Below are 23,801 nucleotides of genomic sequence, written 5' to 3'. Positions count from 1 at the left end.
CTTCCCTTCTCCAGCTGAGCACCCAAGCTCTCCCAGCCCGGCTCCACAGGGGCTCCAGCCCTGGAGCAGCTCCGTGGCCTCCTCTGGACTCTCTCCAGCAGCTCCCCGTGCTCCCGCTGGGGCCCCAGGGCTGGGGGCAGCTCTGCAGGTGGGGACCGAGGGGCAGAATCCCCCCGGAGCCGCTGCCCACGCTGGGGATCAGCCCAGGCTCGATGCAAATCGGTTTCAATGTGATTCATTTCCATTTATTTGCATTTCACAACCGAAGGACCCATCCTCCGACAGCCCTGGCTCTGAGGTGCTGCAGCCCAGCGGTAGGAGGAAAAATTCCCCCAAAAGAAGGAAGGAAAAAACTTCACCCCACGCAGAAGATGGAATAAAAAACCTCCCCAGAAGGTGGAATAAAAAACCCCCTCCCGTTTTCTGAGATGAACACATGGATATTTCCAGGAAGAGGCTTCCAGCACTTACACCGTGACCTCCCCTGGGGAGGGTTTGACCTCAGCAGCAGCAGAACCATAAAATACTCATTTTAAACCCCAAAACCCCATCTTCCATTCCCTTCCTGCCAGCACAGGGAAGCTGCTGCAGCCTCCCAGTCACGGGAACCCCGCTGGCAGTACTCAGACGAGCTCAAATCCAACATTTCCCCCTCCCTGCACACACAGCATCCCAGTTTTTTACCCACCATGGGGGAACGGGGCTTTAGGGCGATTATTGGAGCCGTTGGCTCAGCAGGGAAGGTCGGAACTTTCCAGGAGCACCCAAGCAGGATGTGGGGACACGGTCTGAACCCTTTAAGGACAGTCGGATCAAATAACCCTGGAGCCCCCTGGGCCCCCTGGAGCGATCTGTTGGACCAGAGAAATTCATTAATTAATTAGCTAAATACTCCAAATCCTGGAGAGTGCACAGGAGCCTCACACGGAGCGAGGACGGAGAGAGTTTCTGGTTTACCAGGGTGATAATAAACACACCCCGAAGTCTAAATACAATAAAATCTGAGGTTGTTTTTTCAGAGTCTCCTCCAAATCTCCCGTTGTGCAGCACCCGGCATCCCCCATCTCCACGAATGAACACCCCGCATCCAGGCAGAGACACCGAAAATGTTTTCCCTGCCTGGAAAAAGCCGTAAAAAGAGGAAATTTGGTGCACAGCTGCCCCGTTTGCAGAGAGCTGGAGGGGGAATAGTCTGGTTTAGAGGCTTGTGATGCAAAGAGCGAGCACAAACCTCAGCCGGGGGTGATTTTATCCCTGCGGCGGCTCCGGTGTCGGAAATCCCGGGCCAACAGCTCCATCTCCCGTCCGAGCCCGGCTGCAGCTCCTGGGGCTGCTTTTACACGGCTGAATATCCCAAAGAACGCTCCAAAACCCGGCTGAGCTTTGTGCCGGAGCCCGGCGCTCACTCGGTCGCTGTTTCGGAGCTGGGAAATGCCTCGATTCGGCTCCAGCCGCTCTCCCGAAAAGCGCATCCCGAGGGATCTCGGCGTCTGGGGATGCTCGAGATCAGCCCCGTCCAACCCCCAGGCTCCCCAGCGCGAGGTGATTAACGAGGATGTTAATGGCTAATTAAGGCTTTTTTGGAAATTAAACTGGGGGGAGACCAGAGCTTTTGGGTTGGAGGGGACACCTCCCGCTGTCCCAGGCTGCTCCAAGCCCCAGTGTCCAGCCTGGCCTTGGGCACTTCCAAGGGATCCAGAGGCAGCCACAGCTCCTCCGGGAATTCCATCCGAGCCCCTCCCCACCCTCCCAGGGAGGAATTCCTTCCCAATCTCCCATCCAACCCTGCCCTCTGGCAGTGGGAAACCTTTTCCCCTTTTCCCGGCACTCCATGCCCTTGCGAAAAATCCTTCCCACGTCAGAAGTATCCCCAGGTATTGAACATTTATGGGAGGGAAAAGGCAAGAAAAACTTGGGAATGTGATTTAGGAAGAGCAGCGTCGTCATTCCTGCAGCATTTCTGAGCTCAGCTCAGGGCCAGGAGCAGAGAATGCTCATGAGGGATGCAGACACTGAAGCTTAACCTGGGCCTGGATGCAAAATACGTGGTGGGAAAATGCAAACCTGAGCTGTGGCTGGAGGTTCTGCTGCGTTTGTTTGGTATTTTAAACGAGCACATTAAAAACCAACCCCTCGGCGCGTTGCAGGAATGGATGGGTTTGCTCAGCCCAAAAGCTGCTCCCGAGCCAGGGACGGGTGATTTGGGCAAGGCCGTGGCCTCGGGGGCATCCCTGCTCCAGAATGCGGCTGAATCCCTCGGGAGCCAAATGACTTCGGTAAAATCTTAAAAGAACGTTGTAAAAGAGGCCCAAAATTAAATATCTGTTGGCTGGGGCTCCTTTCAACCCTCGTTAGAGGTGAGGCCCAGCCCAACTCCTCTCCGGGGGAGAGGATAAGGATTGTCACATCCCCAAACCCCCTAATTCCGAGGAGAGGTGACCCACTCACAAACATCCAGGCTCAAAAACCTTTCAGTGGGGACTCACCTGCTGGAGGATGGGGATTACAGCTGCCCACAAGCCTTCATGGGATCCCAAGTTTTTCACTTGGCCCTGCATTATTTTCTGTTCTCACAGCAAAGGTTGAGCTGCTGCAGCTAAAACCCGAATTTAGGGAAGGTTTGACCCCCCAGGACAGGGATTAGGGAAGAAAACGCAGCTGCTGGAGGGCAAAACATCCCTCACTGCTCCTTTTAATCTCTCCCACGGAGGATTTGCCTCCTCTCTGACAAACACGAAGCGCCTGAGAGAGGCTCAGTCCAATAGCTGGGCGTGTTTTGGGCAGGGGATGCTAAATATTGGGATGTCAAGGATTGGGGAGATCAGATCAAAGCCAGAGAGACGGGACCCAGTGGGGTTTGTCCCCCAGCATCCTGTCCACCCCCTCAGCCTCCCCCGGAGGTGCGGCTCTTCCCTGCGTGGCTCCCGGTGCTAGAGACGAAGGATTTGGTTAAAAACAGAGGCTGTCTCAAGGCCAAACTTTATTGCAAGGCGGAGGGGTCCGTTTCCAAGCCCCACACCCCCCTCCCCACAAGTCCCAGCGCTCTTCTGGGGGGAAAGGAGCGTTTTCTGGTAAAGCCGTGCAACGGGAAACCAGGGCCGAGCGCTGGCGGGGCTGCTCCGGCATCGCTGCGGGTGCCGGTTTCCACAGGTCCTTGCAGGGCTGGCTTCGCTCACGTAGGCGCTGTCCCAGGTGGGGTTTGCAGGATCCATCCGGCTCCCGGGTGAGCCCCGGGACGGCTGCCCAGCTCCGGCAGCGACGGAGAGCCTCTCCCACCTCCCCAAGCCACATCCAATCTCCCAGGAAAGTCATTCGCGAAGAAATCCCGGCGGGCGCGGCCGGCCGGGGCTCGCCGTGTGCCCGGGGCGCGCTCAGCGCTGCAGCCCGTGGCTGACGAGGCAGGCGCCCGATGCCAAGAGCAGGGCGAGCCCCAGGCCGGCGCGCCGGTCCCCGGGGGCTCGGCTGGGGGGTCCCCGCTTGGCCCCCATGTCGGGCCAGCCGCCTGCCTGGAACCCGCCCGCGGGCTGCGGCTGTCGCGCCGCCGGGATGCCGTGGCCCAGGCGGGACGGCCGCGGGCGCCCCAGCAGCCCCATCCCGTAGCCCGCGGCAGCGCCGGCCGCGATGGCTCCGGCCACCTTGGAGCCGCGGCCCGGGGCGCCCCCGCCGCGGGACACAGCGCGGAAGCCCCCGCGGAGCCCCCCGGCCCCGCCGCTCCTCCCGCCGGCCCCGCCGCTCCTCCCGCCGGCTCCGCGGCGGCCGCCGGCCACGTCGCTGAAGAGGGCGAGCAGCAGCATCACCACCCAGCACCAGGCGTGGTCCAGGGGCCGCATCCTGCCCCACCTGCGGAACGGGCACAACGGGGCGCGGTGAGGGCGGCGATCCCGGCCCCGGGCTGGTGGAACTCTAAGGTGACTCTGACGGAGTCACGGATCTGCGCGGCTCCGCGCGTTTTGTTCATGTGTTCTACCTCACGGAATCCTCCGGGTTGGAAGGGACCCGCAAGGATCAAGTCCAGCCCTCCAGCGGTTTAGCTGACGAGGAGCTGTTAGGTCACAGGTTGGACTTGGTGATCTCCAAGGTCTTTTCCGACCTAGTTCGTTCTGTGGTTCTGTGAGTGGCACGTGGAGGGATCAAACCCCCAAACTTGGTGTTATCAGCACCGTGCTGCCACCAGCTGAGCTAACCTCCCTGGTTTTTATCTAGATAGATTACATATTTTATCATTTATTGATGTATTATCTCTACATATTATGTATTTAATGATTTATCTGTGTATTATTAGTTAATATTATACTATTTATTTTTATATGATATATGATATATATGATACATGATACATGATATATGTTATATTATCTATTATCTATTATCTATTATCTATTATCTATTATCTATTATCCATTATCTATTTATATCTATTACGTCTTTTATCATTTATCTATATATTAATTTCTTGTTAGGTTACTACTTATCATGTATAACATGGAATATATAACAATATGCGATCAATAACCAATGATTTCTAATAGAGCACACATAATATATAATAATAGATAATGTTGTTTGTTATATATTATTGTATATATTATTATTATATATATGTATATAATATGTATATATATGTATATAGTATGCATATATTATTATTATATTATTAAGTGTTATTTTATTATATTTTTATGTGTTTATACATATATATATATACCTATTTTTTATATGATGTTGATTTAAGTAGGTAATAGGTGGTTAATACATTCCAGTGGAAGGTGTCCCTGCCCATAACAGGGGGTTGGACTGGCTGGTCTTTGAGGTCCCTCCCAACCACACCATTCCAGGATTCTCTGGTTTCATGCACTATTGTACATTTTTACCTTATTCCACACTTTTGATAAGTAGGGAGGGTGGGTGTTGTGGTGCAAACAAACCCTCCCAGCTTCCCAAATTCCTCCTCTCATTCCCCGCACCCCGATACGAAGCTCAGGAGCTCGGGGATGAGATTCCCCCACCCGTCCCCCACCCTGCAGCCCCTCCGGCCGGCGGCTGAGCAAACAGACTCATTGTGCTGAAGCTGCTGAGCCATCGTGGGCCCAAAATCATCCCCAAAACAGCAGCGGCCGTGTTGACAAAAGCCTTTTGAAAAAGCAGAGCCCCCCTGGCCGGCAGCCGCGGCCGTGGCATCCCTGTGTCAGCGATTCCCTCCCCGCTGGAAGGTGCCAGGCCTGACCCCCGTTCCAAACCCAGCGCTTCAAAAATGAAAATCAGGCTCGATTAATTTGATTTGCCTCGTTTCCCTGCCCTGCTCCTCCAGCTGTCAGGGTTATTTTAAAGAAAGCCCAGAGAAGTGTCCCCCTTCCAGCTGTTGGCAGCTGCACCACCGCTGGAAACACCCCAAAACTGGGCCGCAAATCCCACCAAAAATTCCTCCACAAGGATTTTCCCTTTCTGTTTTCCCCCCCTCTCTACTTCCCCACCACCACCCAAACCTGTGGATCGCCAGCCAGGGAAAATCCCAGCGCTGGAGCATCCCTGGGCTCCTCTCGCCACCCCAACCTCCAGCTCAGCTGTGCCCCAAACCCGTCTGCTTTTCGCCTCGCTCTGCACCCAGCTCCTTCCCTTTTCACCCCACAGCTCCAGGGGTGCTGCCCTTACCCGTGCGCCCGGGGCCGGTGATGGCTCTTCCCGTCTGTGCCCGCCAGGCTCGGCTCGCTCCGGACTTTTCCCGGTGGGATCAGCGGGGCCAACGTCACTCCTGCCCCCTCCTGCAGGGGAGGGATAACGGGGCTGCGGGGGCTGGCTGAGCCGGCTCCAGGGACACGGCACAGCCGGGACACCCTGCGGGCAGCAGGCGTTCCACCTCCGGGAGGCCGAAACTGGCGGGGTTTTACCTTCGGCGAGAGAAACAGCCAGAGGACGGAGCCTGCTGACCGCGGTGCCTGGGGATAAGTAGCCCCCGAGGGCTGGATAAGCCCTAAACCAGCCCGATATTCCCCAAAAATCCTCCAGCAATTTAGATGTGAGTCTGTGAATCTGTAAGGGAAGAGCGTTTCTCCGTGGGAAACTTCTCCACCGGGATTCAGGCAGGTTTTACTCTTTCCCCTCATCTCTCCCAGCTCCCATGGAGCCCATTTCCATGGCATTTCTATCCACAAAAAGTGATTTATTTTGGACAAGCCAGGCTCTGACTCAGGGGGGTTCATTCTGCATTAAGTTGCTACATATTTTATTTTATTTTATTGTTAATCCACGCAGCAGTGTCACAATCATCCTTCAAACACATCAGAAGCTCCTCTCGCTGTACAACACTTTCCCGAACATGAGTTAAAGGTGGAAAAGGTACCATTAAAATTAAAAAAAAAATTACAAAGATGCATTGCAAAAACTCAAAGGGAGGGAGAAAGTCAGAGGTTTAGTTCACATCGAGGTATAAAATTGGTATTGCTGGTTTAGTCTGGGAGGAAAGAGGTTTTCCCAGCTGATGGTGGTAATGGAGCCAGTCCGGTCCTGGTTTCACCAGGATAATGTGCTGGCACGGCTGGAAAATGGATTTGGAAAATAAAATCCTCTTTATTTCTGCCTCCCACCTCCTCCTGCCTTCCCCCCTTTTCCATCCAGCATCCCTCGAGATGCTCGAGGCCCTCAGCTATCCCTGCGAGTGCTATTTGGCATTTACAGCTACCAGAGAGGTTTGACATCGTGGTTTCCTTAAAAATCCCTAAATATTAGTGCAAATTAGAGCGGGGGGCGGAGGGGGCTGCACCGCCAGATGCAGGTTTGGGGAACGCGCTGGAAAAAATGGGATTTTCTCCTGTGCTGGAAATCCACCCGTGAGCCCCCAGGTCAGGGTTAAACCCCCCAAACCTCAGCCAACCCTTTGGATTTACAAAATCCTCCCAACACCTGTGAATTATTGCAATAGGAATGTGCTTTTCTCTAAAAAAAAAAAAAAAAAGAGGAATTTTTTGTGCTCTCTTGCCACCGAGCCAGGAGCCACGCTGGGCACTTCCAAACCGAGCCCCCAGCTCCAGCTCTGGAGCACTGGCAGCCCTCGCTCAGCCCCGTCCTCGGCTTTGTGCTGCTCACAGATTTCCTCTTTTTTTTTTTTTTTTTAATTTTTAAATTTTTCCTGTTTTCCCCCCCGTGTTTTCCAGGGGATTTGAGGTTTTGGCTGAAGCTGCCACCAGCCAGAGCCTTCCTGGGAAGAGCCCCCCGAGGATTGTGCGTGGCTGAAGGCGTGGGAGGGGGGTTGGCTCGGAGCTGGAGCGATCCAGATGGACACTGGGAACGGCGGGGGGTTGGGATTTGGTGCAGCACATCCCACGGACGTTCACATCGCCGTCGGACCCTCGGAGATCTCCTCCAGCCTCTGCTCGATCATCAGCCGCAGGATGGAGTATCTGGGGAGGCACAGGACAAGGAAAAGGGGATTTTCCAGCACCCAGCTGGGCCAAGAAAACCCTGGAGCAACGCAAACCCCGCACTCAGGACTCAGGGCTGAGCAAATGAATTTTTTGTGACCAAAGCAGCCCCCCCCAGGAATGTCCTTCCCTCCTGGCATCCCCCCTTGGAGCTCCCAGCCCCACATACTTGTGCTTCAGCTTCTTCACTTCCCGGTCCTCCTCCTCCTCCAGCTTCTGGATGAAGCTCCTGAGGATGGGCATCTCGAATTTGATGTACTGGGCGACCTGGGAGGGAGAGGAAGAGCAGGAAATGATGAAGAGGGTGATGAACTGACCCCTGCTACTCCCATCCTCTCCTTGATTTAAATCAAGGATCCCAAAATTTTGCAGCAAACCCTAAAAAAATGACATTTCCTCTGCACGGAGCGGCCGCCAACTCGCGCAAACGAGCGAGCACCGGATAATTATTGGGGGAAAAATCCACCTAAGGTTTATTTCTTTTAATTCACTCCCTGGCTGCGCGAGGTGGCTCTGTCCGAGCGTCCCCAGAGTCTCAGAGCTGCTTAAGCCCAAATTCAGCCCAAAAGCGCCTCGTTGGAGCCGGGATTTCTGCCTGGCGAGCCGGCAGATGGCACAACGGAGCCGCTCCCACCCGCGGCGCGTTCCCGGCTGGAAAAACACCAATTACGCCAAAGGCTGCGCTGAAATCGCTCTTCCGTGATCAGATTCGGGATGGCACAATCGGGCTGGGGGCGCCGGCTCCGGCTGGGAGCTGCTCTTGGAGCACAGAACGAGGATTTTCCCGTAGGGCCGGGAGTTTTCGTGGAGAGACCCAGGAGCAATTCCTGCAGCTCCAGCACGCATCTGTTCGCTGGCGATAAATTCTTCCCTGTGAGGGTCGGGAGGGGCTGGGGATGGGATTCCCAGAGCAGCTGGGGCTGCCCCTGGATCCCTGGCAGTGTCCCAGGCCAGGTTGGACGGGGCTTGGAGCAGCCTGGGACAGCGGGAGGTGTCCCTGCCCAGGGCAGGGGTGGCACCGGACCCAAACCATCCCATGCTCCTGCGATCCCCCGGTTTTTCCGAGGCCACCCGAGGGTGACGCGCATCCCGTGCGGGCACACTCACGTCGTAGGTGACCTCTTCCACCTGGTCCTTCTCCATGAGGAACACCTTGGACACCTGCTCGCAGGGGCCCTGCAGGATGCGGGCGAGCAGGGGGAAGTCGCTGCCGCGCAGCTTCTGCTTCTCTGCAACGCCAGAACCGCGGGGTCGGGCCCGGCAGTGCCCGGGCGGCGCCGGGGCCGAGGCAGCGGCACCGCGGGGCTTTGGGGCACTCCCGGGTGGGGTTTGGGGCACTCACTCATTGCTGGGGATGTTGGGGTGCTCATCCAGGGGGGTTTGGGGCACTCACTTATTGCTGGGGGGGCTTGGGGTGCTCATCCAGGATAATTTGAGGCACTCACATCCAGGAGGGTTTGGGACTCTCACACCCAGGGTAATTTGGGGCACTCATGTCCAGGGTGATTTGGGGCACTCACTCACTCCCAGGGTGATTTGGGGCACTCACTCTGGGGTGATTTGGGGCACTCACTCACTCCGGGGTGATTTGGGGCACTCACTCCGGGGTGATTTGGGGCACTCACTCACTCCTGGGTGATTTGGGGCACTCACTCTGGGGTGATTTGGGGCACTCACTCCCAGGGTGATTTGGGGCACTCACTCTGGGGTGATTTGGGGCACTCACTCACACCCAGGGTGATTTGGGGCACTCATGTCCAGGGTGATTTGGGGCACTCACTCCCACCCAGGGTGATTTGGGGCACTCACTCTGGGGTAATTTGGGGCACTCACATCCAGGGTGATTTGGGGCACTCACCTCCGCTCGTGTGCACCATGTACAGAGCAAACTCCTCCGCGGAGTTCTCGATCTGGGGGCAGACACAAAGCTCTGCTAAAGGGCCGGGTTCTGCCTGGGCTGCCCCAGGAATCGACCCCAAAATCCCATTATTTCACCGGGCTGGTGCGTTCTATACCGAGATACGGATATGTAACTACAGATCTGTGTAAGTGCAAAGGTTATACAAATATTCATACAACAATACAATTAACGAATCATTAAATATATTACATGTATTTATAGATATTACAAAATTATTCCTCTATAGAATATATAATACATATTCATTATATATTACATAATATATATTAAATATGTATTATTTGTATTCAATATCTCGTGTAATGCCTACATTTAATCATATATAATACTTCTAATAATATTAGATATTAGATTTAGTATATATTATATATCACACTAACATATCTTTATTTATAAGTATGCATTAATACATATTTTCTATAGTGTTTATTATATTTATTAAGATACACACGTAGTTTATTGATATGATTTATATATAATATATAATTATACATTAATGAAATTATACTTAATATGATATTTTATAATTGCGTGTATAATATTCATTATAAATATATATTCAAATACGAATTTATAAAAATTTGATATATCTAATCTATTTATATATTTTTATATATGATGCGTAGAGAGTACACACCACACATATATCTGAATGCGGATTTCATATATATAAATATTAAAAAATATATTATATATTACATATTATATAAATATATACATATATAAAAACTATATATAAATATATACATATATATATAAAATATATGTTATAAAATATATAATCTTTATATGTATTTTATATATATAAAGATTTTATACATATAATATAAAGATTTATACATAATGTAAAGATTCATATATATAATCTGAATGCAGATTTCATACATATGATACATAGGTTTTATATATATTATAAGGATTTATATATATAATATAGAAATTCAGATATAGATATACATATATATATAAAATATAAATATAAATATAAACTTATATAAATATATATATAAACTGAATGCAGATTTTATATAAAGAATATAAGGATTTATATATAATATGAAAATTCAGATATATATATACATATATATATAAAATATAAATATAAACTGAATGCAGATTTTATACATATAATATAAATATTTTATATAAATATAATAAAATATTCATAGATATAATATAAAATTTAATATATATAATATAAAAATTCAGATATATATAATATAAAAATTTATATCTAGAATATAAAAACTCAGATATATATAATATAAAAATTAATATATATAATATAAAAATTCATATATATGTAATATAAACATTTTTATATATAATATAAAATTTCAGATATATATAATATAAAAATTTATATATATAATATTAAAATTCAGATATACATAATATAAAAATTTATATATATAATATCAAATTTCATATATATATAATATAAAAATTCATATATATAATACAAAAATTCATATATATATATAATATAAAAATTTATCTATATAATATAAAAATTCATATAGATATATATATGAATAAAACGAATGTGGATTTTATACATTTAATACAAACTCTGCATTCAGAGCAGGCCAGGGGTTGCTGACCGTACCTTGAACTTGTTGAGCAGCAGTTTGAGCACCTGCGGCGTGGTCATGGTGCTGTTGATGCGCACGTTGGTGACGGAGCCGTAGGCGGGAGTGAACACCGAGGTCTGCGGGGCACAAACGCCGTTGAGGGCCCTCCCCGGATCCCCCCGGATCCCCCCGGATCCCCCGGATCCCCCCGGGCTCACCTTGTGGTTGTAGAAGTGGCCGTTGATGGAGAAGCGGTGCCGGCGCAGCCGCCGCTGCTCGCCGGGCGTGCGGGCGCTGCCGCGGTGCCGGACGCCGACGTCGCTGCGGGTCCGCATCAGCTGCGGGGCCTCCTCCGGCGGCCTGGGGGCTGCAAAACACCCGTGGGACCGTGGGGATGGGCGCTGGCAGCAGGGGGGACCGCCCAGGTTCTCCTCTGGAGCTCCAGGAGCGCTTGGACAACGCTCGCGGGGATGCACAGGGTGGGATTTGCTGGCGTGTCCTGGGAGTTCGGTCGATGATCCCTGTGCGTCCCTTCCCACTCAGGAGATTCCCTGATTCCAGAATCTTCCTGCTGCAAAACAGCCGCTGGGAGTCCCCACGTGGGTGCAGAAATCCTCACCTCAGGCTCAAACTTCCTCACCCCTACGAACTTCCCAGGACGCGTTTAATCCCCCCACTTAAACCGCAGCAGCCGGTTTCTTCTCCCCCAGCTCCCGAGGAAGGTCATTAATTCAGAATTAGCTGCCTAAATCCGTGCTGCTACCTGGATAAAACCTCTTCTCCCGGGACCTCGAGCATCTTCCCTCGCTTTTCCATAATTTAACTTTCTCTGCTCTCCTTCCCTTTAATGAGAACAGGCAAACGAGGGCAGAGCCTCAGATCTCTGCATGAAAACTGGCCCAGATCCAGATTATTATAAACCAGCTCTTCATCCATTTTTAATGAACCTCTCGGGCTCCAGCTTTGGGTGTTTTAATTCAAAGCATGTCTGCAGCAGGGAGAAATCTCCGGCAGGCGCTGCTCCAGCTGCACATGCGGTGACCGAGCGCTCCTGAGGAGCTCTGCGCCCATGCCGGGCACTGGTTTTTTACTGGATTTTAGGGAAAATGCAATAAAAGGCTTTTTTTTTTTGTATGTGCTGGCAGAGGATTGAGGCCATAAGGCTGAGAGAGCTGCTGGGGAATCGTGGCGGGGTGACCTGGGGTGGGGATTGCCTGGGAGAGAATTAAGGGGGAAAAGTGGTGTGAGTGGGGAGAGCAAAAAGAAAAAGGGAAAAAGTTGGAGGATCACGGATGGGGGTTTGTGGATGAAGTTTTGCAAGGACCCAGCTCCTCTTAAATAGATGAGCTGGTCCTTCTTTATCCCCCTAACCCCCAAAAAACACCCAAAAAGCCCAGAACATCTGCAAAATGCCCCAGCTGAACGAGCAAAATGCATCCACCAGGTTTTCCCTGCGGGAATTCCGGGTGGAACAGCTGTGCCCTGCTCCTTAGAACAAGGGGTTAACGAAGCTCCGGCGGAGCTCTTCCCCCTCTGCAGAGGAAAAACCAGGGAGGGCACAAACACTTTGCAGCAGTGTTGACTTCCCCATGGCAACGGCGCTTCCCAATGCTCCCATTCTTCTTCCCGAAACGCGGAGCCTCCGGGAAGGGGAAGCGCCGACATCCTTTTCCCTGCGCTCCCACGAGGGATCTCTGCTCCATCCCCCCATTTCTTTCCAAGCTCATCTCCAGCACATCTCACTGCCGGCAAAACCCCTTGGGAATCAGGGAATCACTGAGGTTGGAAAAGACTTTCAAGATCATTGAGTTTTGGGCCATCCGGGAAAGGATTGAATAAAAGAATTCATTTTGGAAGTGGCCTGACTGGAGCAGGATGGGAAACCGAGCCTGGAGTTAAGGACAAGCCTGGTTCCTGTTTTATCAAAGCGGAGCGTGAGGCAGCTGCTCCCCAGCACCGGGACCAGCCCAGGCGGATCCGAGCCCGGCTCACCTGCGCCGTTCCCGGGAGTCTCCGTGCTGGGCGCGGCCTCTGTGTCCGTCACCTGGATGTCCGGCAGCGTGCTGGGCTTCAGCACGGACCTGCGGGAGGACAGAGGGGGTGGTGGGTGCCCTGTCCGTGTGTGGCCGCAGAGGGAATGGTCATCCAAGGAATCTTTGCCCCTCCAGCCCTCCCCGCTGCTGGTTCCAGCTGGGACAAGGAAAACCCAGAGGAAGCAGCTGGGGGTGCAACCAGCAAACCCTGACAGGCTGGGGGTGTCTGTGTGGTTTTGGGGGTGTCTGAGTGGTTTTGGGGCTGTTTGTGTGGTTTTGGGGCTGGCTGTGTGTTTGGGGTGTCTGTGTGGTTTTGTGTGTGTTTTTGGGGCTGTCTGGGTGTGTTTTGGGGGTCTGGGTGTGTTTTGTGTGTGCTTTTGGGGCTCTGTGTGTGTTTTGGGGCTATGTGCTTTTGGGGCTGTCTGTGAGTTTTTGGGGCTGTCTCTGTGTGTTTTGGGGCTGTCTATGTGTTTTTGGGGCTGTCTGTGAGTTTTTGGGGTTGTCTGTGCCCCTCCCCACTCACCCGTGGGCGCCCAGGTTGCAGCCCGAGTGCCAGGAGGAGGAGGAGGGCGGCGGGCGGATGCGTTGGTTGTCATCCTGCATCTGGAGGCGGATGGGGCGGCGCAGCCCCCAGGAGATGTTCAGCAGCCCCTCCACGATGAGCTCCCCTTCCTCCTGTGGCACAGACGGGATCCTCAGCACCCCAGGGAACAGCCGGGAGTGCAGGGTGGGGATTGGGGTCTCTGAGGTCTTTTCAAACCCAAATGTTCTGTGATTCTGTGACTTTTTGGACTCGGTCTCACTCCCGTTCCTGGTAAGGCCACGGGGCAGATCCTCCTGAGAACTGTGCTGAGGTACAGGGAAAATCGGGATTGGTGACAGCCAGGGTGGCTCCACTGGGACAAACCATGCCTGGAAAACTTGGTGGCCTTCCAGGATGGGAGAACGGACATCGCCCACCTGGATCAGGGCAGAGCTTCTGGGATTGCCCCACAGGACAGGGAACCGTGGGATGGTCTGGGCTGGAAGAGACCTCAGGGACCAATTCCATATCCACTGAGTGATCCATCAGATCCAGTCTCTCTTCTCCAGTCTACAGAGTCCAAGGACAGGGCTTGGAGCACCCTGGGATGGTGGGAGGTGTCCGTGCCCACGGCAGGGGGTTGAAACGAGATGATCTTTAAGGTCCCTTCCAATCCAAACCATTCCACGATTCCACGTTTGGATGGGATATTGGGAGGGAATTCCTCCCTGTGAGGGTGGGGAGGGGCTGGGATGGAATTCCCCGAGGAGCTGTGGCTGCCCCTGGATCCCTGGGAGTGTCCCAGGCCAGCCTGGAGCAGCCTGGGACAGCGGGAGGTGTCCCTGCCCAGGGCAGGGGTGGCACTGGGTTGCTCCAAGGTCCCTTCCAGCCCAGACCATTCCGTGGCTCCACGATTCTCTGTCTCACTTCCCTCAGTTTCCCTCTGCCTGGGGCATTTCTCACCTCCCGGTGCCGCAGCTGCAGGTTCTGCCCTTCGTAGTAGATGTTGTAGGTCTTCAAGTGCAGGAGCAGCTCATTCCTGGGGGGAAGAACGGGAAGGGGGCTGAGATGGGCTTTGGGGGAGGAGGGGGACGCTGCAGGCACCGCTCAGGGACCCCTGGGCTGAAAGCAGGAATTGCTTCCCTGGCTGAAGAACCTGCTGTGCTGCTGGGGACCCAAATCCAGCTTTATTTGAGCCAGATCTGGGTCTTTTGCCTCCCTCCTGCCCTCCCTGGTTGAAGTTTTTTGCTGGGGGTCCAACATTTTGCACCCACAATTAGGGAGAGAAGCTCCCTGTGACCGTGTCCCCCATAAATCTCCCAAAAAGGCACAAGAAACCCCATCAGACCTCGGGGCAGCTGGTCACGAGGCTGAAAAACAAATCAATTTTCTGGGGGTCACGCTGGAGTCACGAGTGATCACTTGGTCACGTCGGCTCCCGGCTCCAGCCCTCAGAACAAAGATCTGAGCCCCGCTCCGGGGGCAAATTCAAAATGAAAACAAAAATAAAGATTAAAAACAAAGACCAAAATCCAGATAAAAACAAAATTTAAAAATAGAAATAAAGATAGGTATGAAAATGAGAATGGAATGAATAAAGGACAAGGAGAAAAATCGCTGGAAAGTCAAAATAAGGCAGGCCAGGCGGGCCTTAATTCCCTTAATTCCCGAGGCTGGGCTGGCTGGAGGAGGCTCAGGACACAAACCAGCACAGACCATGGGGCTTTGGGGTCATGCGAAGGAAAATGTCCAATATTTGCTTTACCTTCCTTTTAATCTCCCTTAAAACTCAGGAGTCACTTTGCTCTTTACCAAAGAACGGGAGAACAATTCTTAATCAGGGCTTTTCCAGCAAAGCCCGTTTTTTATGGGAGTTTATGGCCACATTTGGCCACACTCCTGAGGAAAGCTTCAAAATCCCACCGGGAACCATTTTCTTCTTCAGGAAATTGTGGGGTTTTTTCCACCCAGAAGGGCTTTTTCTTCCCCAAACCCTCTGAACTGAGTTAAAACCCAGAGTTGCTCCCATCCTTCCAGCTCAAAGAAATATTGTGTATTACAGGTCATGGACAAGATGATACATATTGTATTTATAGTGGTGTATATTGTATTTATAATGTTATATATGGTTATAAATGATGTATTGTTGTATATTGTTAAACATTGCTATGTACTGTTAGATGTTATAAATTAAATTATATATTTTATATATATTAATATATATATATTTAGCTCAAGGATATATTGTATGTTATAGATCATGGATAATATATATTGTATTTATAATGTTATATATTGTGTTTATAATATTATATACCATTACATATTATATATTGTTATATATTGCTATATATTGCTATATATTGTTATATATTGCTATATATTGCTATATATTGTTATATATTGTTATATATTGCTATATATTGTTATATATTGCTATATATTGTTATATATTGCTATACATTGTTATATATTGCTATATATTGTTATATGTTACACATGATATATTATTATAAAATATATATTAATACATTATATACATTTAGATCAAAAAATACTGTAGGTCATAGATAATACGTTATATCTTGTATTTATGTTATATACTGTGTTTATGCTGTTATATATTGTGTTTATAATGCTGGATACTGATATATATTGTATTTATAATGTTATATTGTTATGTTGTTATATATTGTTATATATTGTTATATAATGTTATATATTGCTATATACCGTTATATATTGCTATATAGTTATATATTGCTATATACTCTTGTATATTGCTATATACTGTTATATATTGCTATATATTGTTATATATTGTAATATACTGTTGTATATTGCTATATACTCTTGTATATTGCTATATATTGTTATATACCATTATATATTGCTATATACTGTTATATATTGCTATATACTGTTATATATTGCTATATACTGTTATATATTGCTATATACTCTTGTATATTGCTATATACCATTATATATTGTTGCATACTGTTACAAACTGCTATATATCGTTATATACCGTTATATATTGCTATATGCTGTTACATATTGCTATATATTGTTATATACCGTTATATATCGTTGTATGTCACACCTTACAGATTTCGGGTCGCAGACAGCAGGTTACACACGACCTCACACATTTCGGATTACAGGTAGCCCATCGTACCCTACATTCCGTATCCCGTATCCCACATATTCCGCCTGGAACACTGCAAGCCGCGCAGCTCCCGCCTCCCCCCGTCTCCCGGCGTTCCCGAGGCTCTTACTTGGGGATGAATTTGTCCTTCCCGCAGGGCACCAGGTCCCCTCCGCCGCCGAAATCCATCCTCGGGCTGCGCGCTCATGGGAGCCGAGCTGCGGGAGGGAGCAGGGAGCCCTCAGCGGGAGCCGCCCCATCCCCGCATCCCCGCCACCCTCCCGCGGAGAACGGGGGGAATACAAATAAAAATACAAATAGAACTCCCTCGGGGCTGGCAAAGGCCCCGGAGGACGCAGGTGTGGGTGGAGCTCGGAGAGGCTCCTGCGGGAAAAGCGGTGCGAAGGGAGGGAGATCAGATAAGGGCAGAGGCGCCGCAAACTCACTGAAAATTTAATCCCTGCGGAGATATCCTTACGCTAAATTTGCATTTGGAGCATCCACGGGTGTCCCGGCGACGCCAGGGCTGGGGGTGGGAGGGGTGTAAAGGGGAATTGTTCCTTTCCTCCGTTTGTTTTACTCTTATTTCATTCCACAAAGCTTCCGACTGTGCGAGGCTGCTGCTACCTTGGGCCACCCCAAGCCCCGTGGTGGCACGAGGGGTGATTTTCCAAGCAGGCAGAGATGCTGGGCTGATCCTTCAGCTTTTTAATGATCCCAGCTGGATTTCTGGGCCTTGCAAACACTTGGGAAGTCCCCAGAATCCCACCTCGGGACAGGTCCCCCTTTAGATCTCAAGTGTGAGTTTTGGACGCTGCAAAATGGAATTGAAATGGGATTTGGGGTGAAGCCCTTGGGGCGCTCATGGGTTCAAAACAGTTTGGAAATCAGGCATTGAAGAGACCTTGGAATGTGAAACTGGGGTGGTTTTGAACGATGAAAAAAGGGCTTTTGGGGTTGTGCTTTTCCTTAGATGTTTGTGCAAGGTCTCCTAGACAGGATTTCACTTTTCCAGGGTCTTTTCCCTCCCTTCCCTTCTCCCAGAAGAGAAACTGAGGTGAGAAAAAAGTGTTTGCTCTGCAAGCCGCTGTTTTCTTCCACCTCCCACATCGCCATGTGCTTCCTCCCAGTCCCCTGGGGGAAAAAAACCCTTTTCCTGTAAGAAAAACACCCAAATCCACGCCAAAATCTAGGCGGGTAAATGACAACCAAGGCTGTAAAACCTGTCAGAGGATGAATCTAAACCCTACAGCCTCTGCAGGGCAGCAGTCCCGGTGTCCCATCCCACATGCTGGGATAAATCCCAGCAAATAAACGATTTGCAATAGCAAAAATACTCTGTGGCAGGTTTGAAACCCCACCCGAGGCCGTGCTGGAGTCAGAGCAGGAGGGGAAGGGCAGGAAATTGGCTCAGCCCAGCCCTGGGGCTCAGGGTCTGCCCAGAGAAAAAGCAGAAGAAAAAGCTGCCACCGAAAAATCGCGGAAGAGATGACAAAGCTTTGGGTTTCCTGAGCAGCTGAGGAGCTGCACGAGCATCCCGGCAAAACCCGGCAAAATTTGGCAAAATCCGGCAAAACCCAGCACCAGCCCTCCTCCTGCAGCCAGCAGCCGCCTCTGCTGCCCCCATCCATCCTCCCACAGGGAGCAAACCCAGGAATAATCCTATTTGTCCATCAAAAGTAGTACCGGGGCGCAATCCTGCAGCCGACTTCATGGGTTTGGGATAAATGTGGGGGCAGCACCTGCTTGTGGGGCCCCAGATTTGCGGGTTCCCAGCTGTGGGATGCAGGAAGGAGCATCCTGACCGTGGGTTTCCCCTGGCAAGGGATGAAAACTCTGGGGATGTTCCGGGAGGATTAAAGGACGCGGCTCTTGGCACGCGTGAAAGTGGGACCAAAAAACCACCAGAGTGAGTGAAAAAACCTCTCCTGGAGCAGCACAGCCCAGGGTGGAGCCTTTGGTACCAGTCGGAGCTTTGCTCCAGAGCATCCTGGTGACACAAAGGGACGAAGCCAAAGTCCCCATTCCCTCGAAGGGGACACGGGGATGAACTGCAGCCCAAAAAAAGGCTCATTTTGGGATGGAAGGGGAGCTCCAAAATGCAGGTTCATCCTCCAGTGCTGAGGAGTCGTTTCCTGTTTACGCCCCGGCTTTGCCACCTTCGCCTCCGTCATCACATCCCCTTCCGAGGAAAGGGGCAAATTCTTCCTTTTTTGGGTCTGGAGAGAAGCAGGCTGCGCGTGGAGGGGAGAGGCGGCTCCTGGAGCTTCCCCAGCGGAGACCAGGCACTGCCGACCCCGACATCCCGCCGCGGCTTTGGAAAAAGGCTGGAAATCACCCAGATCCAAGGGCTGGCAAAGTGGAAGTTTCTCCATTGCTCAACCGTGGCAGTTTGGGGCCGTCTCCGTTCCCGGCACCGCCGTGCCTCAGTTTCCCCCTCGGAGCTGACGCGTTTCCGCCGTGCCGTGCCCGGCCCGAGCTTCTCCTGATGCTTCTCAAAGCGCTTTTAACTGAGCTCCGCATCGAACCAACGCCCTGCGCCCGCGGCAGGAGGATCCCAGCCCCCGCTGCCTCCCCGCCACAGCCCTCGGCTGCTCCCGCCGCTGCTTCCAGGCCGGACAGACCCCACGGAGCCCAGACTTGTTCCCCTCCCTAAAAATAAACCTCCCTAAACCCCTTCCCGCAACCCTACAGCCCAACCTGCCCCGCGGGGCAGAGGGAGCCTGGCCGCATTCACAGCCCCTCACCCTCGCCGAGCTCCCGGGGAGATGCGCAGCTCCAACACAACAAAACAAGAAAAAAAAGTACCAACCCTCCCCCCCAACCGTGTTTTCAGCAGGAGAGGGATGTTCTTCCCCGCTCCTGCAAAGAAATCTGCATTTTGGGGGGGGTTTTGCTGCCTCGGTCCCCCCCCTCGCAGCACACGGGAGCCTCGGCAGCATCGCCGGCATCCCCCGCTGGGGCGGGAGAGGCGGATTTGGCGCAGCTGAGGGATTGTGGGAATATCCCGCTCCCCGGGGAGGCCGCGATTTTCCCTCCTGCACCAGCGCTGCCGCTCCCCGGCAGCCCGGGGCGGCTTTTAACCGGCCCAAGGGCGCTTCGATCCCGCTGCGATCGCTAGCAAAGCATCATCCGAAGGCGGCGATTCCTCCCGGGAGCCTCCAGCAGCCGCTCCGCTCAGCGGTGTCTGGGGCACGACCGGACACGCGCGGCCGAGCGCTCACCCCGTCCCGCGGATCCTGCGCTGCAGCAGCCGCGCTGCCGGCGGTGCCTCCGGCCCGGCCGCTACTCCTGAGCTGGGATCCCTTCCCCGCGTCCGGCCCGCATCCCTAGGCGGGGAGGTGCGGCAGCTCCATTGTTTTCCAGCGCCGCTATTGTTCTCCAGCCCAATTGCTCCGTCCTGGAAGGGGAGAGGGAAGGAGGGAGCGCTGAGCGGTGGCAGAGCCGGCCGGGGATGCCGGGGGGGTACCGGGTCACTTGGGGACAGGCGAGGGGACCCGTTGGCCGCGCTCAGGGTGAAGCCCTCCGGGAGGAGCCGGTGCCCACCAGGGGCTCCTCGTGGGCTCCGGGACGGCGGCGGGCGGGTCCCGCCCGGGCGCGACGGGGCCGGAGGGTGCCGTGTCCGGGGTGGGAGCCGCGGGCGCTGCGGCTGCTCCAGCCCGGCGCGGAGGGCGATGCTGAGGGCGCTCGGTGGGTGCTGAGGTGACACCCTGGTTTTGGGGCCGGATCCCCCCCCGTTCCCGGCGCTGAGCGCGGTTTTCGCCTCCGCTCGCTGCGGCCGCGGCTGCGGGGGGGCCGCGGCTCAGCCCCGGGGCCGCTCCCCGCGCAGGGGGCGGGGATGGGGATGGAGACCGGGATGGGGACGGGGATGGGGACGGGGATGGGGACGCCCCATCCCGCCCGCACTCACCCGGTGCCGGTGCCGGTCCCGCTCCGCAGCCGGTGCCCCCGTAGGGCCGCCCCTGGGCGGGGCGGGGCGGGACGCGGCGGGGAGGGGCGCGGGCGGGGCCGCGGGTGGGAGCGCGGGGGACACCCCCCTCCCTCAGCCGGGGTCATCCCGGAACCCGGATCCCGAAGGACATCTCGGTTCCGGGATCCGGGTGCCAGGACTAGGAACCCCAAAGGATGCCACCTCAGGGACCTGGGATGCCTCCGCCCGGACATCCCGAAGGATGCTCCAGCTCGCATCCCTGGAGTAGGTTTGGGGTTCCCAAAGGACACCCTGGTTCCACCCGGGTTGCACCTCAGGACTGGGGTCTCAAAGAATGACCCACCCGTGGTGCCAAGGCTGGAGTCCCAAAGGACGCCCCATCCCCGGCCGTCAGAACCAGGATCCCATTCCTGATGTGAGGAACAGGATCCCAAAGGATTCTCCAACCCCGTTGCCAAGAGCAGAATCCCAAAGGAATCTCCATCCCATGCAGCCAGGCTGGAAATGCTCTCACAATTAGCTCCAGCTTTGTGCAGAATCCCCAGAGGGAGGTTTGTGGGCTGCATCACACAGGCTCAAGCCGTTATTTCTGCCTTAAAAAGCCCCAAATCCTGGGATATCCAGTGCCAGAGCCATGCAGGCATCACACTTGGCTGTTCTGTTGTCGGGATGGTGAAACGGGGCCGTGTGCTCGTTCCCCACCTCGGCCTTGGGATCCCATCCGGATCCAAAACCGCCTCCGAGAAGGGGATGGAGGGGGAAATAAATTGAAATAAAATCTGCCTGGAAGCAGCTGCTGCAGCTGGGGGGTCACAGTTACCTCTGCACCGGCGCTCAGCACTCCCGGGATCGGGGTCCCACCCTGCCCGTCCGCTCCCAGCACCCTGGGGAGAGTTTGGGGCAGTTTGGGGGTGTTCAGTATTCCAGAGGAGCAGCGGCCACGTCCCTCCTCCTTTGTCTGCTCCTGACCTTTCCCAGTGCTTTGTGGCTTCTCTGGGCTTTTTTTCTTTTTAAGGAATTTGCCTAGAAACAGCCCACACGAAAGGGAGGAAAAAAAACCAAAACAAAGAAATAATCAAAGCAGCTGCTGGAGCCAAACAGGCGTCTCTGCAGGCATGGCTGGAATGGGCCTTTTCCCCCCTTTTTTCTTGGATTTCTATGTAAAATATGAGAAGTTCTGGAGGAGCCATCTGGCTCAGGGAAGCACTGACTCGGCGAAAGTGAGCGAGGCCGGGTCAGGATTGATATTCCAGCAGCATCTCGAGGGCTGGCGGGGATGAGAGGCCCTTTGTGGTGGGAAGAGCCCGGCTGAGCGCACAATGGAGCCGGCCCCAAACCCCAGGGATTCGGCCCCAAACCCCAGGGAGAGCTCCCACTGACCCTCAGCTCGTGGGGTGGAGGCAAATGGAGTAAGAGGAAAAATAAAATTAAATCAAAGGTTTGGGGTGGGTGCCACAGGAGCACAGGGGGATCTTAGCTGTGGAATTGGGGTTAAATCCTGATTTTTGCCATGTCCTGCTCACTGCACAGGTGATGGGGAGGGGAGGCTCAAGCCTGGTGGAGGGATTTATTTACCAAATCAAAGGAATCTGACCCATTCCTGCCCTGTGAGGGCTCCCTGCAGCTGCAAGGCTGCTGCTGCCTCCTTACCCACAGCGGGGTGAGCACGGATTGACAAGGAACCAAATCCACGTGCGAGGAGAGCAGAACTTCCACCCCTCCAGAGCCTGAGCATCCCCCCAGGCTGCCAAAAATCCCCCAGGAAAAGGCAAAAGGGAGTTACAGCACCTGTTCCACAGGGTGAATCAGCACTTCTGTGCTCAATGCCACTGTGGGATCACAGCAGATGCCTTTTAAACCACGAGCTTGGATGGATTCACTCCTGTCAAGGAGCTCAGTCAGGTCCCAGAATAAAGCACCAGCTCCAGAATTCTCCAATATTCAATTATTTCCCCCCAGACCAAGCAAGCAGCCAAAATCCCTTCTTTCCTACCTTGGCAGCCTCTCATTATTTCAGCTTTGAGACCCCCCCAGCCGATTGCCAGTAAATACCGAGCAATTTGGATGGATCCACGTCAGTGTGGGAGCATCTGAGAGCTGTTAGGGAGCTCTGGGAACCAGATGGGAAGAGGCTCTGGAAAAGCCCCTTCTCGTCCCTGACCTGCATCTCTCTCACACAACCGCCCTCCCTGCACGGGGGTGTTTCAGTCATCCTGGAAATCCTCACATTTTGAGGTTCTGCCCAGGATCTGCCCTCCTTGGGTCGATGTTGACTGGGGCAAGGCACAGGGAGAAAACACAATTATGGCCTGAGCTGTAAGCTGGCAGCACAGGGGATTAGCCAGGATTAGGATCAGGTTTTCATCACGGACCCAAACCTGAGCGCTCAGAAATCCCTGGCCCTGCTCACAGCTGCTCCTCTGGCTTTGATCCCACAGCTGCTCTCACCCCCTCACCGTGGATTTGGGTGATTTTTTGCTGTTTTAGTTCCCATCTGACTCCAGCACTGCTGGACTCATCCCCACAGGCCACACCCAAGTTCAGGGTGGTGCTGGGGGGTCCCCAGGTCCCCAAAGCCAGGAGCAGCTCCCTTGGAGGCTGGCAGATTCCTGAGGGTGCTGGGTACCCTCAGCCAGGCGCTCCCAGCTCCCAAGCCCTTCCAGGCATCGCTGCTGCTCCGGGCTGACAGCGGGAATTTGCCACTGGAGCTGCAGGGAAATGAGGTCCGTGAAGGGCTGGGGATGAGGGGAGGGGGTGATGAGCCAAGGTGACGCTCGGCTCCTTCATCCACACCCAGGGAGAGCTGGAGGGGCCTCAGCTGAGAGCAGGGACAGGCAGTGAACCACAGGAACAGGCAGGAAGCTGTGCCTCTTCCCTACAAACCAAGGAATTCCGTGTGTCTGTGGGGTTGGACTGTGGGACGAGAGCTGCGAGGTCAGGAAGGGGTTTGGGGGTCGTGGTCTGGGGTGGCACCTGCTACAGAGACTTGGGGGCTTCCCCTCACCTGGATTCCAAAATTAATTATCCACTAGGAGGAAATGAATCAGTTAGGAAGGAGCTCTTCCCAGTGAGGGTGGGGAGGGGATGGGATGGAATTCCCAGAGCAGCTGTGGCTGCCCCTGGATCCTTGGCAGTGCCCAAGGCCAGGCTGGACACTGAGGCTTGGAGCAGCCTGGGACAGTGGAAGGTGTCCCTGCCATGGCAGGGGTGGCACTGGCTGGGCTTTGAGGTCCCTTCCAGCCCAAATTATCCC

General features: G+C 52.9%; 1 protein-coding gene across 3 annotated transcripts; it reads right to left on the bottom strand.

Annotated features, from left to right (window-relative positions):
- Window positions 1-6,136: 6,136 nt before the first annotated feature.
- RASSF2 (Ras association domain family member 2) lies at window positions 6,137-21,487 on the bottom strand. Of its 3 annotated transcripts, none has more exons than XM_069035652.1 (12): window positions 21,369-21,487; window positions 19,842-20,017; window positions 16,748-16,835; window positions 14,430-14,505; window positions 13,467-13,618; window positions 12,903-12,991; window positions 11,129-11,277; window positions 10,946-11,047; window positions 9,274-9,325; window positions 8,523-8,644; window positions 7,585-7,682; window positions 6,137-7,394 (listed from the first exon to the last, which is right to left on the bottom strand). In XM_069035652.1, exons 3-12 carry the CDS (start codon window positions 16,804-16,806, stop codon window positions 7,325-7,327), a joined length of 969 nt encoding a protein of 322 aa, XP_068891753.1. In that variant the 5' UTR covers window positions 16,807-16,835; window positions 19,842-20,017; window positions 21,369-21,487; the 3' UTR covers window positions 6,137-7,324. The 3 variants fall into 3 exon arrangements, with proteins under 3 accessions (XP_068891753.1, XP_068891752.1, XP_068891754.1); XM_069035651.1 differs by lacking the exon at window positions 21,369-21,487 and adding an exon at window positions 20,528-20,577; XM_069035653.1 differs by lacking the exon at window positions 21,369-21,487 and adding an exon at window positions 20,528-20,577 and having other exon boundaries at window positions 13,467-13,615.
- Between the last annotated feature and the right edge of the window lie 2,314 nt (window positions 21,488-23,801).

This window comes from Aphelocoma coerulescens, chromosome 22 (genome assembly GCF_041296385.1).
Source record: "Aphelocoma coerulescens isolate FSJ_1873_10779 chromosome 22, UR_Acoe_1.0, whole genome shotgun sequence".
In the NCBI taxonomy this organism is placed as follows: Eukaryota; Metazoa; Chordata; class Aves; order Passeriformes; family Corvidae; genus Aphelocoma; species Aphelocoma coerulescens.
This window is presented reverse-complemented; position numbering and strand designations above follow the sequence as displayed.

Excerpts from the sequence above, each read along its gene's own strand:
- RASSF2 (XM_069035652.1), bottom strand. The coding sequence starts at position 16,806 with ATGGATTTCGGCGGCGGAGGGGACCTGGTGCCCTGCGGGAAGGACAAA. Across the intron at positions 11,278-12,902 it reads GACTCCCGGGAACGGCGCAG|CCCCCAGGCCGCCGGAGGAG; the intron begins GTGAGCCGGGCT and ends GGTGTTTTGCAG. Across the intron at positions 7,395-7,584 it reads GTGAAGAAGCTGAAGCACAA|ATACTCCATCCTGCGGCTGA; the intron begins GTATGTGGGGCT and ends GTGCCTCCCCAG.